General features: G+C 41.1%; 1 protein-coding gene across 1 annotated transcript in view; it reads right to left on the minus strand.

Moving 5' to 3' along the window:
- Positions 1-8,233: 8,233 nt before the first annotated feature.
- Positions 8,234-19,745, minus strand: part of gxylt2 (glucoside xylosyltransferase 2) — a 41,659-nt gene continuing 30,147 nt past the window's right edge. Inside the window, exons 4-7 of the mRNA XM_086001427.1 lie at positions 17,735-17,986; positions 15,758-15,881; positions 13,257-13,429; positions 8,234-10,299 (exon numbers count right to left, since the gene is read on the minus strand). Coding sequence (XP_085857553.1) covers positions 10,135-10,299; positions 13,257-13,429; positions 15,758-15,881; positions 17,735-17,986 — 714 coding nt within the window. The 3' untranslated portion in view covers positions 8,234-10,134. The remainder of the gene's footprint in view (positions 10,300-13,256; positions 13,430-15,757; positions 15,882-17,734; positions 17,987-19,745) is intronic.

The raw sequence follows: 19,745 nt of genomic DNA on the forward strand, positions 1-19,745 counted from the left end.
CGCGAGCCTCAAGGTCGGAGCACAATGCCGCGCACGCGCACGCCACAAACAGGGAAGACAAGTGACTCGTGAACCTCAGTGCACCCAAGTCAGCCAGCAGGCCCACCTACCCTCACTATGTCCTGTACACATCAGTGTGCATTTTGACAAGACAAGGCGTCATTACAAAATAGATAATAATTGCCTATTTTTTAAAATCTCTATGCCATAATAACAAAGTGCAGCCAGAGAGAACTGTCACTAATTTGATCCTGGGCAGAAAGACTTTGAGAAATTGTACTGGTGTACCCAGCCACAGATTTTGCCATGACCTAGTGTATATTCCAGCAACCCTGCTTTAACATATGTCAGTTACTTGTGCATATGAAAATAGTGCATCTTTGCAACAGAGGTTCAGGCAAGGAAGAGCTTCACAGACAAGCAACGCAATGTGTGAAACTTCGCCACTGATCAGCTATTCAAACTTTTTTGTATTTGGTTTAAAAATAATGTTCAGCTGCCTCACATCCCGAGTTCCTGGCAGAAATGTTTATTGTCTGTGTTGGCAATATTTATGGTGCTGTTCATGTCGTGATTTTGCACAGAGCCAAACTTCTCTAATGTTGTACAGATTGGGGTGTGATACGGAGGAAGCCATCCTTATGTCCATTGATCTGTGAGACTTTGGAATGTACTGAGTCCAGGAACAGGTATGGTTTTTCTATCTACTGAGACCACAACAAAAATAGGCTTATGTAAAACTGGCAAAAAATCTTTCTTACTTTAAACATTTTTACATCAGTCATGTTTATCTAACCAATACTTTTGCTGCACTGATGCTTTATAATACTTCTAACTCATGCACATCCACACAATTACCATTATAATTACACATGCAAGAATGAGCAATTTTTGCACATATATTTATACTGCTACATAAAGGTGTACTGTATTACTGTACTGCACTGAGCCATGAAATAGTAGAATGATTTCACATCTGTGACTTTCCACCCACTAAGTTCCTGATCTCAATTCTTCCATCAGAGAATACAGACTGGGCACTTTTCCCACAGTAAGGCAGGGGTGGGGGGTTCAGGAGGGAGTTGGAATGTATCCATCCGATTTGATGTCGGACAGACAGCCCAATAATGTAGAGGTGGTGATGGGGTCAGGAGAGGTGGTGGAGAGGGAGAATTGAGTGTCATCAACATACCTATGGAAACTGACCCTCTGTCTGAAGTTAATGTCACTGACTAGAAGCATGTAGCTGGAGAAGAGGAGGGGAGCAACAGTAGATCTTTGGGGACTCTGCAGGTGACAGTGCAGGAGAGTGAAAAGAAAGAGTTGCTGGAGATGTGCTGGTTCCAATGTGAGTGGGAGGAGTAGAACCATGGAGTGTCATGGAGTCAGACAACAGAGTTTTAATGCACTGACAAATAATGACAACAACATGCATTTATATAGCACCTTTTAATGTAGTAAAATGTCCCAAGGCGCTTCACAGGAGCATATCAAACAAAATTTGACACTGAGCCACATAAGGAGATATTAGGACAGGTGATCAAAGGCTTAGTCGAGGAGATAGGTGTTAAGGGGCATCTTAAAGGAGGAGAGAGGCGCAGAGAGGTTTAGCGATAGAATTGCACAGCTTAGGGCCTAAGCAGCTATAGGCACGGCCACCAATGGTAAAGCAACTAAAATCGGGGATGCACAAGAGGCCAGAATTGGAGGAGCACAGAGTTCTTAGAGGCTTGTAAGACTGGAGGAGGTTACAGAGATAGGGAGGGGCGAGGCCATGGAGAGATTTGAAAACAAGGATGAGAATTTTAAAATCGAGGTGTTGCTGGACCGGGAGCCAATGTAGGTCAGCGAGCACAGAGGTGATGGGTGAACGGGACTTGGTACGAGTTAAGATACGGGCAGCAGAGATTTGGATGAGCTAAAGTTTACTGAGGATGCAAGGTGGGAGACCAGCCAGCAGAGCATTGGAACAGTCGAGTCTAGAGGTAACAAAGGCATGGATGAGGGTTTCAGCAGCAGATGAGCTGAAGGACCAGAGACAGGAGGTGGAAGTACGCCATCTTGGTGATGGAGAGGATATGGGGTCAGAGGCTCAGCTCAGGATCAAATAGCATGCCAAGGTTGTGAACTGTCTGGTTCAGCTTGAGACAGTGGCCAGGAAGAGAGATGGAGTCATTGGTTAGGGAACAGAGTTTGTGGTGAGGACTGAAGACAATGGCTTCAGTCTTCCCAATACATAGTTGGAGGAAATTCCTGCTCATCCAATATTGGATGTCGGACAAGCATCATGACCAATCAAAGGCAGTGGAAGGGTCACGGGAGGTGGTGGTGAGGTAGAGCTCAGTGTCCTCTGTACATTTGGCACCTGACATTATGTTTTTGGATGATGTCGCCAAGGGGCAGCGTGTAGATGGGAAAAATGTCAGGGCCAAGGATGGATCCTTTGGGGACTCCAGAGGTATCAGTGTGGGAGCAGGAAGAGAAGCCATTGCAGGTGATTCTCTGGCCATGACTGGATAGATAAGAAGGGAACTAGGTGAGTGCAGTCCCACCCAGCTGGACGACAGAAGAGAGGGGTTTCAGGAGGATGGTGTGGTGAACCGTGTCAAAGCCTGCAGACAGGTCCAGAAGGATGAGGAGGAAGAGTTTACCATGGTCGCAGTCACATAGGATGTTATTTGTGACTTTGATAAGGGCCGTTTCAGTGCTGTGGCAGGGGCAGAAACCTGATTGAAGGGGTTCAGACATGGAGTTGTGGGAAAGATGGGCACGAATTTGGGGGGGGGGGCAACAACACGTTCAAGGGCTTTGGAGAGGAAAGGGAGATTGGAGATGCAAACTGCACCCTGTATAATGTAAATCATTACAGAAACAACAAGTCATTTTACTTTAGCATTGGGACATTTGGTTTTATCACAAGTGTTCAAAAAGCATGCCGTTTTGTCATGAGTTTGATATTGAAAAGTAAACAGTGTTAAGAACTCAAATTCAAAGTACTAAAGTGAAAGGATCTTAGATATTGGAAACAGAAACAGAAAATACACTGCAGGCCTATCAGTATCTGAAAAAGAAATATTTCAGCATGGTAGATGGCAGTTCAGTCTACATCCAGAATGTTCATCTTAACTTTTCTTTTTTGAAATGTTGATGGGCCTGTTGTGTATTTTCAGTATTTTCATTGGTTTAATTTTCTGATTTCCAGCATCTGTAGTTTTTTATCATCATCTGTTCAGATCTTTATTTATGTTTTAAGAGGACATTTAATACTCTACAATAAAGCTTTGTTCATTTGATGCTTGCAGGAAAGATATAAATCGTTGCACATATTTTCAGTCAATCTGCAATGATCTCTGTCAACGATAACCTCGTCCTGAAAAAAGATTTACATCCTAGAAGGAATCAGTATCTCCTCACCCCTTCATTCCCATTGTGTCCTCTATCCTTTCATCTTCCCACTATCACCGCCCCTCATTCTCATCACTATCCCGAGCTCTTCCCCTTGGAACTACTCACTCAACCACTGCATTCTACCTTTTCCTTGCTCCATTGTCACTCACTTCACCCTTAACCCTCCATCTATTTCTGCTCTCTCCCCCCGCCCCCCAAAGACAGGTGGTGAAAGATCAGAGCGCCCCCCACCCTCAATCTGTTGCCCTTCACCCCTCCCTTCCTTCCTATCTGTGTCATTCAAAGGGGTAGATCTTGACTTTGTGCTGGAGTGTAAAACGGATGCTAGCATTACAAGTTGGCAGCTTGTTTTACTTCTCTGCTGACTTTTATTTCCATTGAAGTCAATGGTTTCTGATTACACCTCTGTGAAGCATCTTGGGATATTTTTTCTACATTAAAGGTGCAATATAAATGTAAGTGGTTGTTGGTAAATGACATGTTCACAGTTTATCATGCTGTTAGTGAACTATACAAATCAGGAAGGTGCTAGCTTTGATTCTGGGGTTGTGTTGAGTTAGCGGATCTCGGTGCAGACAGTGGTGGGAGGAGAAGGATGCTACAACTGGCCTTCACGCCCCTGGACTTTGGTGAAGATAAACCACTCTTAACAATACTGAAATAATCACTCTGCAAAGTCCATACTTTATGAAGCATCTTCACATGTGCTGAGGAACATCATGAGAAATGCAAATATGAATAAAATCAAATTGAAAACTTTTTGGGTATGGACTTACTTCTTTAAAATAAATGTGCTTGTGAAGAGGTGTAAATGTTTCTGCACCACTATGCCTATCTCATCATGTTTTCCCCTTCTCTAATGGCTGGTGATTAGTCAATGGCTATGGGTGGATCCCAATAACAAGGAAATATTTACACCCTGTATTCCAATGAAATGTGAAAATTGTATCAGATGCTCACACAGTTGATGAATATGGGGACTTAACAATTTATAGATAAATATATTATGCAGACACACATCCCAACAGGAATACTTAACTGGATTTAAGTTTGACTCTGGGTCACTTAAGGACCTATGACAACACTCATTTATGTAACTTTTCATGAAAATTTGATTAACAATAGGATCCAAAAATAAAATAGATCCTGTCTACAACATGTACAAAACAGCAGCTATCTTTTGATGATGATTGTAGGGCTCTCTGACAGTTACTGCAATTAGGAGCTACTTTTACACTGCTCGTGAATCTCCTATGGCTTTACCCTTGATTAGGCACAGGAAATGGTCTGTCTTTTAGATGTTTTTGTTGCAACAGGCGGGGAGAGATTATAGGGCCAACTCTGGAGTAACAGACATTGCTGTTAAACAATTACCCATTGATTTCAATGTTCTTGGAGCATAAGTGTTACCAACTGAAGGATACTATTCTGAGTGATTGGTTTTAAATTCAAGCAAGAAATTACTGTTGGGGATATGAGCAGATGGACACCTGTTTAACACTTGGTTTAAAGGTTGGTCTGATATTCCTTTTTGCACTATTTTAACAGTTGTTAAGCTTTTTAAAATGAATGTTTTCTTTAAATACCAGCATTAATCCAGAGGAATATCATTGGTGGCAAAGCTTTCAGTTGCCTCACCCTTCCCTACGGAACTTCTTCCCTAAACCTCTTCACCTCTCTCAACCTTTAAAAACCTACCTATCCGTGGAGAGAGAAACAGAGTTAACGTTTCAGGTCGAAGACCTTTCGTCAGAACTGGAAAAAAGCAGGAAATGGAAAGTAAGTTTGGGGGCTGGGAAAAGGGGGAGGGGATGAAAGAACAAAAGGGAAGGTCAGTGATAGGATAGAAAGCAGGAGAGCTTAAGAGACATTGAGAGACACTAAGAGATATTCAAGGCAAGAGGAGGTGGTAATGGGATAGGTTAAGGAATAAAGGATGGCTCTAGATGGGGTGTGAATTGCGCTGGCAGAATGCAGGACAGCTGCCATGTGGGAGGGAAGGAAAAAAAGGCCAAACAAAAAGTGTGGATAAAAAAAAGAAAATATATATATGTGATAGGGGCCGAGGTGGGCCAGATAGTAGTATGAACCATGAACCAATTTACCAATCTCTGTTTATCAATTGGTTGTTTCACATAGATTTGGAAAATTATGTTTCACACTTGCAAAACATTTTTTTAATGTCCTAACAATCCTGTCACTAAGCACCAAATTAACCCATTCACTGGTTTCCTACTCCCCAGAAGCAACAAATCCTTTGCTCCAGTTCTCCAGAACTGACAAAATGATCATGAACAGTACATCTCTCCAGTAGAAAAGAAAGGCAGTTTGCAGTATTTTATCATTAGTTGTATAATATGTTCAGAAAATTCTCATTCACACAAAAAACTCTCATTTGTTTCTCAGTAATTCCACAGATTCCAGCAGATTGTAAACGTTACCCTGAAAAGATGATCTGATGATTTGCTGATTTCAAAAATTAACTCTGGAAAATTAAAACTTATAAAACTGGAAAATAATTGATACCTGGGAATGACCAGAAGAAATTAAGTACTGCTGCCAACTGTGAGTTCCTAGTCTTGAAAGAGTCCTGTTTAATGATATACATATTGGATTATGTTTTATGAAAAATAATTTACAGCAGATTAAAGAGAAATTCTATTACCAGTAAAATGATCCCCATGCCTTTGCCACATGAGCTCCTTCAGCTGGGAGGTTTGAATGTTGTAAGCTGTCAGTTCTGTCTTTACTGTCAGGAACATCACTCCATGATCTTCCAGGCTCAAAGGGGAAAGTTTTTTTAAAAAAAGATGCTCCATCTAGCAATCTGGTTGTAAAATCTACAAAACATCCCACGAGGGACTACCGAAACTGGGACTCTTAGATCATAGAATTATCGAATGATACAGCACAGGAGGCGGCTATTCGGCCCGTTGTGCCTGTGCAGATTCTTTGGTGGAGCTCGCCAATTAATCCAACTCTTCTGCTCTTTCCCCATAGCCCTGTAATTTTTTTCCTTCAAGCATTTATCCAATTCTCTTTATATTGTTTCTATTGAATCTGCTTTCACCACCTTTCCAGGCAGCACATTCCAGGTCACAACAACTCGCTGTGTAATAAAAGGTTTCCTCATGTCGTCTCTAGTTCTTTTGCCAATTACACCTTAAATCTGTGTCATCTGGTAACTGACCCTTCTGCATAAGAAAATAAAATAAATTGTAACCTTGTCCTTCAATTTTTTTGATGATCTTAAAGTTATGGCCTCTACTTACTGACTCGGCAACCAATGGAAATGTTTCTCCACATTTAGTTTATCAAAACCATCTCAATTTTTAAGAACTCATATCTGGAATGGTACCAGGGATGAGGGACTTCAGTTATGTGGACAGACTGGAGAAGCTGGGTTGTTCTCCTTAGAGCAGAGAAGGTCAAGAGGAGATTTGATACAGCTGATCACAATCATGAATGGTTTTGATAGAGTAAATAGGGAGAAACTGTTTCCAGTGGCAGAAGGGTTGGTTACCAGAGGACAGATTTAGGGCATCCCGACCACGAACAGTGGTGGAAGCAGAATCCTAATAGCCTTTAAAAGGGAACTAGATAATAAAAAGCTATGGTAAAAGGGTAGGGAAATGGGACTAAATGGATAACTCTGAGAGCCAGCACTGGTGTAATGGGCTGAATGGCCTCCTCACGTGCTGTAAAATTCTACTTAGTAACAAGGACCCAAACATCAAACTACAGGAAACTTTTTTTTAATCCGGCACACATGGGACCGACATGGTGCCGGTTCATCAAAAATTCCGGATAACCGAAAGCTATAGTAGAAGATACGGAGAGCTGAGAGCTCCGTATAAAGCAACAAACCCTGTTGCTTAGCAACAGGTTCAGAACAGTGGCCACACCTTCCAAGCGTCTCTGTAGCTTAGCAACAGCTGCAGCCACATCCTTGCACAGCAACAGATGGAGGAAGGCAAGTAATAAAACTTACCTGAACCTACTCCTGAATTTTGCCGGTTAACCGAGATTTCCGGTTATTTAGGTGCCGGTAAATCGAAAGTTTCCTGTACTCTGAAACTACTTGAGCAACTAGCTAGAAAGCCAGTCCCATAATCGCTGGGCTGTCAAGCTACTTACAAAATATTACCCTGTTGAGCCCGTCAACATTTTAAATCAAGAGTTGATAGAGGACTGTGTATATTTTTGAAAATTGCTTCTCTTAGTGCTCCAGTTTTAAAAACATTGCGCTAGAAGCAGGCCCCACCCACTAAACTGGCCACGGCCCCAGAGTGAATTGATCACCATTGGGAGTTTCCGTTAATTGTACTAATTTGCGGGCCTTCGAGGAGGCTCCAAAAGTTAAGCTGGATCTTTTGGGCGCAAGGACACTAATAGGTAAGTTTTGAAAGGTTTTGAATGAAATTTGTTTTTAAATTTACTAAGGAACGAACTACTGTATCCCAACCTAACTTAAAAAAATACAAAACCATTTTCTAAAGTCATTTAAAATCAGGTTACTCACAGGTGGTGGATTGGCACTGTGATTTAAAATGCTTACTGTTTGTGATAAACCCATTTTCAGCTGTATTCATCAAACTTTACCACTCTTAAAATATATCAAGGAATATTTTTTGAAGCAAATGTTTTTTTTAAATTACGCTGGTTCGGTGATATGCAAATGAATTTGAACGAAACTCGGAGAAAAAAAAAACTTTTCAAAATGGGCACAATTGGCGGTGGAAATGCCTATTGCACCCAAAGTGGAAACTCTACCCCATCATATAAAGCTTACTGATAAAAAAAAAATGCAACAGAGTGCCATAGCTGACAGTAACATTTTTATTAATGAAATATTACCTTTTATTCAAAACAAACACGTATAAATATTGGGGATTATGTGTCACATTACAAAAAATAGCTTGCACTTCAAATACAACTGCTCGGAGAATCAATTCATTTTTATGGTCGCAATCTTTGGGATTGTATACAATTTTTGTTTTCTTTTGGTACCACCTGTTTCATGCTTTGAGCAGTAGGCCCAATAAATGACCATCTTCATGGATACTGTAGGACAATTCTGAAATGACATTTTCTACACTCACATACCTTATTTTTTTCTGCAGCGTACTGATATTCTCAAGTATTGCAGTAATTTGAGCGCATTACTGCAATATGTATATTACACATTATGTAAAAAAAAATACAAAAAGTTGAAGACCTAAAACCTCACTTTCAAAAAAGCAAGCTCTTTTACGATACATCCAAGATCCCAAACAGGTCAAAATGTTCTCCAAACACGGTCCACTCAATTTAATTTTAGGATATTTTATCAGGAAAAAATATCTGCCAAATCTTTAGGTGGTCATCTGGTGGATTCAATCCTTTAAACAGTATTTTCTGTGAGAACCATGTTTAGGACACAATATTATCACCCAAGCTCCTGTTGTCCAAGTTGGTTTGCTCACAGAAAGTAAACTGCTGATGTTTGATTAACAGTAGAGAGCCATGATAGCAAAGTGACCCTGCTGAATTATACCTCTTCAGATCGGTTTCTGAATAATTGTCATAGTGATTTTAGTTTCTGGAGTAAAGGAAAATTCCTTTTTTGTAAATGTTAATTTTCATCTCAAAATTTTTGGTAGCACATAACCCTCCCCTTCACCCTCTTTTACAATTTTCTACCCCTTCTCAAAGTGCCAACTCTTGCTGGGGTACAGTTCCATGGTACCTCCCCTAACTGACCATTTTTCATCAGTGAACTGTCAGTAGGCTATTCAACCATGGAGATCATCATCAATCCAGTTCTAATCCTGTCGGACTCACGGGAACCCTGCTGGCTTTTTCTTCCCCTCAAACAAACAAGGGTAGTGAGGCCAATTGTAGCCCCCCGCAAGTGCTGCTCTAGTTGACATCAGCTAACTCAGCACAGACCAGGAATCGAACCTGCAACCTTCTGGTCTGTTTAGCTTAATGCTACATCAGGCACTGCCTTTATCCATGACATGGTCAGAGAGCTGCTCAGAGAACATTCAGTAGTGCAGACAAGTACTTCACAGCAACTGCCTCATGGAATGTTTCTGCAGTACAACCAGGTGCACTGGTTTGAATAGCAACAACTTACTTGATAAAGAAAAATAAATTTCAGCACATTAGGAGTTCCAAAACAGATTTTTAAATACACATTGTTGGTTTCTACAAGGGGAAACAAAAATACAAACCAACCAAATTCATTGCCCACACAGTCCACAGCACTTCCTCTATTTCTTCAACCACAGGCTCCTCCTTGGTGTCTAGAGGATTAATGCGTTTAGCAGCAACAGCCTAAAATGGTGCTGGATACCATCACCCACAGAACAGTTCTCCAATATGGGTCATTCACCATAAGTGCCAGCCTGCTCTTATTGATTCACTTGGCTGGATTCATTATCTCCTTCCTGGCTTCACAGTTAACCAACTGCATATATTTGTACAAGGGTGCATCACAAGCCATGTGACATGTGCAATCTGGCATCTAGAGACCAACAACAGGACAGCTCTTCTGCTTGATTAAAAAGTGCATCAAGGGCTCAGATGAAGTAATCATGTGGGGCTTTTTCTGTATAAAACCTGTACAATAATAGAACAGAAACAAAAATGTATGCAAAATAAAACTGGAAAAATATAAATCTGAGCATTCGCTTCGAGTTACAGTGCAGCACACACAGGATTATCTTCCGTTTTCAGTCACTATCCTACACGAATGACACGTAGCTCATACACTTTTCTCATGGCTTGTTCAATCTGTTTAAGGAACACTTGTGGAAGCCTCCCACATAAAGTGTGTACAGTTTTCAAGAAGCTGTTTTGGAGTGGAAAATATAGAGACTGAAACAAATTATCTTCAAAGGGAAACTGAAAGACAAAAAAAAAAGTTTCTGATCAACTTCTTTGCTTTAATGTAAATTTCAATAGTTCCAAGACACCACTACACATTTAGCAATGGACTCCGACTTTTACGTCATATATGAGGAAGGCTAACCCATCAGCATCACAGGGTGGGACCAACCAATTCTTTCTCAAAGTAATAGGTATGAGGTTCTTGCTGCCGATTTGGATGAGGGCAGAGTCTGCAGGGTGGATGAGCAAACTGACCACGGCACCGTGGTACAGGAGGCCATTCAAATTGGTTGCGGGGGGGGGGGGGGGGGGGAGGGAGTGAAAAGGAATGTGGTAGTGGTAGGGGACAGTATAGTGAGGGGGATAGATACTTTTCTCTGCAGCCACGACAGGGGGTTCCAAAGGCTGTGTTGCCTGCCAGGGTTAAAAGACTTACATTTATATAGCGCCTTTCACAACCACCGAACATCTCAAAGCGCTTTACAGCCAATAAAGTACTTTTCTGGAGTGTAGTCACAGTGGTAATGTGGGAAACGCGGCAGCCAATTTGCGCACAGTAAGCTCCCACAAACAGCAATGTGATAATGACCAGATAATCTGTTTTTGTTATATTGATTGAGGGATAAATATTGGCCAGGACACCGGGGATAACTCCCCTGCTCTTCTTCGAAATAGTGCCATGGGATCTTTTACGTCCACCTGAGAGATCAGACGGGGCCTCGGTTTAACGTCTCATCCGAAAGATGGCACCTCCAACAATGCAGTGCTCCCTCAGCACTGCACTGGCGTGTCAGTCTAGCTTTATGTGCTCAAGTCCCTGGAGTGGATATCTCATGGCTGGAGAAAAATTTGGAGTGGGAGGGGGAGGATCCAGTTGTTGTTGACCATGTAGGATCCAACAACATAGGTAGAACTAGGAATGAGTTTCTGCTGAGAGAGTTTGAGGAACTAGCTTCCAAATTAAAAGGCAGAACCTTAAAGGTAATAATGTCTGGAATGTTGCCTGAGCCACGTGCAAATTGGCATAGGGACAAGCAGATCAGAGAGTTAAATGCGTGGCTCAAAGAGTGGCGTGGGAGGAAGAGATTTCGATTCATGGGGGACTGGCACCAGTACTGGGGAAAAAGGAAGATGTTCTGTTGGGACGGGCTCCACTTAAACTGGGCTGGGACCAGTGTCCTGGAGAATCGAATAACTAGTGCTGTAGACAGGGCTTTAAACTAAAAAGGTGGGGGTGAGGCGTCAGGTGAGGGGAAATTTAGAAATCTAAACAGAAAATCAAGGCAATGGATCAGTGTAGCTAAATGTGTAGCGATTTGGGTAAAGATAAGCAGAGTGTGACAGGAAGGGACAGAGAATTTAACAGTAATAGTGCATCGGCAAATAAAATGAAAGCAGGGAATAATGGTAAAAAGATAAAATTAAAGGCTCTTTATCTGAATGCACAAAGCATTCATAACAAGATAGATGAATTAATGGAACTAAATAGAGATAAATGGGTTTGATCTAATAGCCATTACAGAGATGTGGTTGCAAGGTGACCAGGGTTGGGAACTAAATATTCTCGAGTACTTGACATTTCGAAAAGACAGGCAGAATGGAAAAGGAGCAGGGGTAGCCCTGATAATAAAAGGATGCCATAAGGACAGTGGTGAGAAAGGATCTTGGCTCGGAAGATCAGGAAGTAGGAGGAGATTGAGGAGATTGGGCCTATATTCCCTAGAATTTAGAAGAATGAGAGGTGGATCTCATTGAAACATATAACATTCTTACAGGGCTTGACAGGGTAGATGCTGGAAGGATGTTTCCCCTGGCTGGAGAGTCTAGATCTAGGGGGTCACAGTCTCATAAGGGGTCGGCCATTTAGGTCTGAGATGTGGACGAATTTCTTCACTCAGAGGGTTGTGAATCTTTGGAATTCCCTACCCCAAAGGAGTGTGGATGCTGAATTGTTCAGTATATTCAAGGCTGAGATAGATAGATTTTTGGACTCTAGGGGAATCAAGGGATATGGAGATCGGGCGGGAAAGTGAAGTTGAGATTGAAGATCAGCAATGATCTTACTGAATGGCGGAGGAAGCGCGAGGGGCCGTATGGCCTACTCCTGCTCCTAATTCTTTTGTTCTTATGTCTTATGCTCTTATAAACAACTTCCAGCAGTGCACTGTGCTCATTATTTTGATCAAGAGTCTTCCAATGTTGCCAGACTGCCACAGTTGAGATTGTACATCCTTGTTTACGGGCCTACACAACCATAGACAAAATGAGGGACGCAGAAGCACTGATTGGTCAGGTGCTCGTGAAACCATACGTGGAAGAGATAATTCAAACTTAATTAATTGTTCCAGCTGGTTTTTGCAAACAGAAATTGAACATTCTGACATGAATGTAGCACGATGACAATATCCTCACTCTTGCGAAAAGACAATCAGGAAATGTGCCACGATTGTTCTTTCATGCACAAATGCCATTCTGATGACACAATATTAACTATACACCTTTTGTGCTGTCTGCTGAGTGATGGCTCGACTGTCAAGTGCGCTGAATTATTAATTGTCAGCAGAATTCGTTTGTATCACCGTCACATACTCAAAACAATGAACTGAAGTCAAATGTCACAATAGTAAACAGTGGGATTCTTTTCAAAAAAACTCTGAGAAACCTAGGCTTTCAAAACATCCATCAGTCCCATTTTCTCTCTATCCATTAAGTGCAATAGAAGGACCAAATGAGAAAGATCATATTTTGTTTCTAACATTAATGATGTGCTCTTATCAGTCTTTCACTGTATAAGCACAGTGAAGCTCAAGTAGAGATCAGAGGTGGAGTGACAGTTAATAAGTAATGGAGCAGTAATCACAGACAAGTAATTTGAAACTTCAATCCACAGATAGGAATCAAATGAAATACCACTGATAAAACTGTAGCTCTTCGGAAAGGAGACATATCACTTTTGTGTTTAAAATACTTACATCACGAATAGCCTCATACATTACTTTGAAGGCAGGCTGTTTATCATCATGATAAACACCACGGTTTCCATGGAGAATGGATACCCCCTGGTCCTCTGCTCCCCTACAGTTGCTGCCATACATACAATGATCTGGTCTATAATTCCACTGACAAGGGAACACGTACAGATATTCTACAGAATCAAAAGAAACAATATTTTAATATCCTACCCAAATGAATTGCTAATTTTTGTTCAATGTCTTTTCTTATCAAGCCGCATAGCCCTTTAATATTTAACTTCTGAAAAGATTTGGGATGCATCTAAAAAAAAAAACTTTTATGTTCCAAGCAGTCTTAAACACTAAGCTTCCTTAACATAGCTTTTGCAGGCTTCCCCAATGACTCAGTGTGTAAATGCTCCATGTGGCGTGATACTAACCTCTACAGACCAGGGAGGTTGCAGGCACAGTCGATGATTTGTACTGAGTCCAATGATCTAAACCAGGCTGGTGTTGGGGCACTACAACTAATCTAAATATTCTTGGGCATGGGAGGAGAAAAAAAAAAATCAACCATGGTTCCTGGCGCTGTTGCTGTGGGGTGACAAACAATGATAGTGATGTCCCCGACAGCTGGAGCATCTGCTAACACTCAAGTGTCTAGGTTTACACAAAGAATAAGGTGCTATTCGTCTGCCAGCACTCAAACTACACCCTGGCGTGACTCACTGCTCCCAAGAGAAGGGGAGAGGGAAGGAAGAAGAAAAACTTTGGCAAAGGGATTGTTTGGTAATCTCAAGACTCAAATTTCAAATCTTCATTTGTAAAAGAGTGGTTTATATATACCCTGTATTGTAATATAAAGGGCAACATGTCAGATTTTGCATGCTTCTCTGAGCATTTGTGAAATGCTCTGTAAAGGACAAACTTTTATAATACATCTAAGAGTGAATTTTCCTATAAACCTGGTAATGCCACTAGTCCAGTCGTGTAATCTGATTTATCTTCTGGTCCTAGATCATGCATATTTCATTTATTTTGCTGTACTGGAGAAATAGTTCAAAAAATAGTGAATTGTTATTTTTCTTCATAATTACTAAGCACAAGAAAGTCAAGTATGTGATTATCACTGTTTAACTGCCAGGCATTACTCATGCTTTGCTTCTGTTCTCCAAGACTGTCTGTATATATCCCTCAATTAGATCAAAGCCTTGGCTTAACTACCTACTCTTCAGTCATTTATATGTGACACAGTTAATACGCTCGAGCGCAACCATCAGTAACAACACTGTATTGAAGTTACAAGAACCTCAAGATTAGGCCACTCCCTGTAACTCCTCTTAACTACTTTGAAAATATATAAAGCGACGATTTTTTTTCAGTGAAACCATACTCATTTTGCTCACCAGTATTCAGGATCACCTCAGCGCCTAGCTGAATGGATATCAGTGAGCGCATGGTACATTGCATTACCATGGCCTGGAAATTGCGATTGGAGGCTTGCCACCCACGTACGTCTCCAAACCAAAAGAAAACTATGTACTTACTTTGTGTCTCCGGAGCTTCGGACTGTTCCGGTCCTGGGCCTGCGTAAAGGCCCACGTATCCCAGGGTGCACGCGGTTCGCAAGCGTCCCTGGGCTCACGTAGGCCAGGCCAACCAATGACAAAGGGGAATTCCTGTTATGCTTATGGGGATTCCATTTATGTACGGAATCCCCAGGAGCATAATAGAAATCAGCTAATAAATAACATTTCACACCACTTATCTAAAAATAAATGATCACAGGTTCAAAATTAATTAAACATTTAAAATAAAAAATTAATTTTTTGAAAAATAAATTTAAACAAAATGTACCTAAACTAATTTTAAATGCAAGTGAATGTTTAAATCATTAAAAAAATTATTTTAACATTTATTTTAATCCTTATGCTGGTAAAAGGCCTGATGCCTGCTTTTACCAGGTGTAAGGGTTTGGTGGGTATTCGCTGGGCAGTAGTTGGGCAAATAGCTCAACTCTGCGCCAGCGAAAGTGAATTTACAGTGGATGCGGTGGATCTGTCCAAGTGAAACTTGACAGATCGCAAGTTCCGGGTTTTTGTGCATGTGCAGCACATGAAGTAACCGGGACCTTGCGGGGCCTCTCACAGCACTTACGATGTTGGAGCTGGGACCTGAGTTTGAGCTGTAAGTGAGTCACTTACGATGGTGTATGCTTTGCGTACGCCATCATAGGCCCCGTAAACTCCGGGCCAATGTAACGTAAGCGATTCTAAGATATGCAACTGGTAGGAAGCTATCAGGTTCTTTTCAGCAGCAAAATAATGAAGTTATTTACCAACTTGCAGATAATACACAGGATTATACCCTAGAGCACAGCCTGCATTGAAAACATTAGCATTCATCCCAAATGTACAAATATTTTGGAAAGTCATAATTAAAATGGAAAGTTGATAGACTTGTTGCCTTTTAAAGAAAAACCTTGGAAAACAAATTATAGCTGCAGACTTTGCATTACATACCGGGGTTGTAGTGAAAGATTATATTTAATAAATCCTGGTCTCCCCATGTGATATCGTTCTTGTATTTATGGTATAAAGGATACAACAATTCTTCCCATCTTAGGCCAGTTGGAATCATACTATTCTATAGGAACAGAAGGCAGAAACATTACTTGTTACACATGCAAAGTGAATGACATTTCACTTACACACCAGTCCCATTGGGAGCCAATTGAAAAGATATAAAGAACAGTTACATCAATCAAGAAACTATCCGTTATTTGACATTTAAAAACTTTACAAGGTGAACACACTGTAGAAAATAGGGTAACCCAGTGAAAGGTCTACAATGGCTGTAAGAGGCACAAAGAGGGCACCCAGGTTCTTGGATGCAGCTTTGGAGGCCCTGGTCCAGGGTGTCAAGAGCAGGAGGAAGGGCAGAAAGCCTCCCAGGCATCACCTCAGCCACCGGTGGGAAGATGCCGTTTAGGTGATCAATGCCAGGAGCTTGGCTCCCAGGACATGGCTGCAATGCAGGAAAAATTTTAATGACCTCACCAGAGCTGTCAAGGTAAGCATCTTGCCTTTCACCTCAATTAATCTCTCCTAACACCTGCACCGCCTGCAGCCACACTACAATACTCCCCTCCCCCACTTCCCTTCACTCTCCGACAATCACTGCTCCACATGTCACTCCACCTCCTTCTCCTCCGACTCACACATTCTGTATCTCCTATCCTCACTTCCCCACACCTCACATCTTCCACACAACATACAAACTATTCTAATAAGACAGGCACATTCTCTAAACATCTCACCAAGCTGTCGCTAACACATTCCCTTCTTTCTAGCAGGAGAAGGTCATGCACAACAGGCAGCAGGAGGCTGCGACCAGAGGAGCCGAGCTCACTAGCACACCCTGACCCCTCTGAAGAAATGTGCTGGCCATCATGAGCAAGGTGTGAGTTATTGCCATGAGGAGTGGTGGCGCTGGAGGAGATGTCTCACAGGGTTTCCTTACACCTTACCCTCTTTTTCGCTTCTCACTTCTATCTCGCTCTACACACTCTGCCTGACAAACTGTAGCTGCATTCGGAAACCACTGATTTCTCTCTGCTCTCCCTTTACACTAAAAGCTAACCCTTGTCGCTGTCGTTCATTTCAGGTGCTGAACATGTCGAGGCCCCTGTGCCACTTCAGGAAGAGGAGGCCAGCCTTCCTGAAGATACAGCATCACTCGATCTGATCACAGCAAGCACTAGTACATCGTGTGTACTTTAGAGGGTAGGTTGAGGAGGGGTCCTCACTTGGGGAATCACCAGCCACAAGTGTGCAGGAATGAGGGCAGGGACATCGGAAACCACAGGTAATAATACAAAACTAATGAACCCGCTATGCTTCTTCGTAGCAGTGGCTTGTTTTGTTTAACTAAAATAAACGAATTCTAATTTCCCCCTGCATTATGTCCATCTTGCAGCTGTTTTTCTGGGCCTCACTTCTTTGCTGTTTTCTCTTTCCAAAACCTGACTGCCTGTGCAGCTTCCAGTTTCAGAAGCCTGCCCGTCTGTGTCTCTGTATATCTCGTTGTTCACAGACAAGAAAAGGAATTGAAGACTTTCACAACAATGGGTGTTTATAATTACCAAAAGAAGTTAACAAATTGCTTATTATTTATAGTCTATGCAAAACAATATCAAAACTAGCTCATTAACATCTGAACTACCTACTGTCCCAGACACCCTATTTTTTAACTTGCACAAATCCACTCTATGTACAAGCTCAACATTCAAAACAACCATTTTTCTAAATCCTATTTGGACCCATTACACAAAATCTTATCTCCCACAATATGGGTCAAAGATCAAAGAGATTCTTGGACTATTTTTTGTTTTTCATCAAAAGTACCTTCCTGGCAAGAGTCAGAATTGCTTAAAGACGCAGTTGCAGAAAACCGAACTATTGCGGGATGTATCAGAAATCAATGCTTTTTTTTTTTACCTTGAACAGTTGATTTCTTATTCGAGTCAGATTCATCAGCATAACTCCTGAATTGACTCCAGCTGCTCCATAATAAGGATGTCGTGCAAACCGACTGTACCATCCAATTTTTGGTATTTCATGCTCTGGGGCCATGGCTGCAAGTTGTGTGGAGTTGAACGATTTCAGGAAATTCCAGACATCATCGACTGGTCTCAGGAAGAGAACATCAGTATCAACATACAGCAGAGAGTCGACATCTTTCAGGATCATCTGATTTGGAAGCAGAAAAGCAAAGGTTTTTAAAAAAATATATATAAACCGCAAATAAAATAAATTAGGCACAACAATTATCCAAAACGTCCTATTATACAAAAGGACATGACTATCTCAGGTCCTTTAAGCTACCAGAATTACCGTTATAACTCTGAATCTAAAGGAATCTTCTGTTTGATAAAACTTTAGGATTATCTGGAGACATTTCCAAAAGTGGACACATTAAGTACACTCCTTATTTTCATTTGGTTCTAATGAACACGATCATTTGATGCTGCTCCATGTTACTAAGATGTCATGACATACAGCTGCAAATCCTTAGGCCACTCCTGTTTTACACTGTAAACTGACCATTATAGTTAATATGCCAGTTTATTCAGAGGACATCAACACATCTCTGTTGGTGCCTCTATCACAATATACGAAACCTAACACAAGTTTAAGTAATTCTTTTTCATCATGGACTGTCTGTTGACAGACTAATGGGCTTTGGTTTTGTGGTACCTGTATTACTGTTCAGGATGAGGGTGGGTATGCCCATTTTCAAAATGGCTGAGCATAGAAAACAGCAAGAATATTTTTGGTGCACCATAGCTAATGATGTAATCCAGCCCTGTCCAGAATGTTCCTTGATCCAGTAAATATCTTGTTACACATAGTTTTTCATCATCTTTCATCTAACTACAGTAATTGTGATCATGATTTATTGAAACAAACGTCTCTTGACCTGATTACACAGCTGATCAAGGATTGACTTAACTGAGGGTCAGGCTTTCCATTTTGTAAGGGCTAGTGTGGAATCCAAACTACGATGACTGGGAGAGATTTCCATCCCAAACGGAGCGACATTTCCCCTCGAGCAAACCTTATATTGTGTTTAAAGTCCTGAGCTCCTTGGGTAAGGAATATATGTAGGAATGATACAGTGACTGATTTTTATGAAATTATCTTAATTTTTTGAAACAAGTTCAAAACATTACTCAATCAAAACATTAGGTACCGGTTTCAATAGTTCAAACTCATAATTGCTGTTATATCTTAAAAAGCAGTCTTATAATTCACTTTGAACAGAGGTCACTTCCCCTAGCTTGTGTGCATATTATGGATAGCTTTGTTTAAAATTAAACTGATTAGAGCTGAGGAAAAAATTGGACTCTATGCTTTAATTGATGGGGAGAGGTATGATGTCTGAAGAAAGGGAACAACAACTTGCGTTGATATAGCACCATTAATGTAGAAAAACGTCCATAGGCACTTCACGAAGGAGTAATCAGATAAAAATGGATGCTGAGACAAAGAAAGATATTCGGAGTGACCAAAAGCTTGGTCAAAGCAATGGGTTTTAAGGAGGACCTTAAAAAGAGGGAGGTGGGAGAGGCTAACACCAATACTTCACCAAGACGTACTTATTTTCAGATATGCACACGAAGCTTTCTGTACAAAAGGCTGGTAAATCATAATGTTTTTGAAAGCTAAGTACTTTCTTCTGCATCTCCTCTGTAACTCAAACAGCAAGGAGGTCAAACTGCTGCTACAAGTTCAGAGGTCACATAAGCCTATGGCCCATAATGGAGAGGCTAAGCTATGAACATGTTTGAATTCTATTCTGAACTTGTACACTAAACAGTTTATCTAGATCTGTCACAGTAAAGATATAAAACAGGCATCTCTATTTCATATATTTAGAAAATTACATTTTCAGACAATGTCTGTTGTTAACTAATATTACAGAAATGTAGAGAATCAAATAATGATA

The sequence above is a fragment of the Somniosus microcephalus genome, chromosome 11 (genome assembly GCF_052327205.1).
Source record: "Somniosus microcephalus isolate GS21.2 chromosome 11, FLI_Smic_1.0, whole genome shotgun sequence".
Classification (NCBI taxonomy): Eukaryota; Metazoa; Chordata; class Chondrichthyes; order Squaliformes; family Somniosidae; genus Somniosus; species Somniosus microcephalus.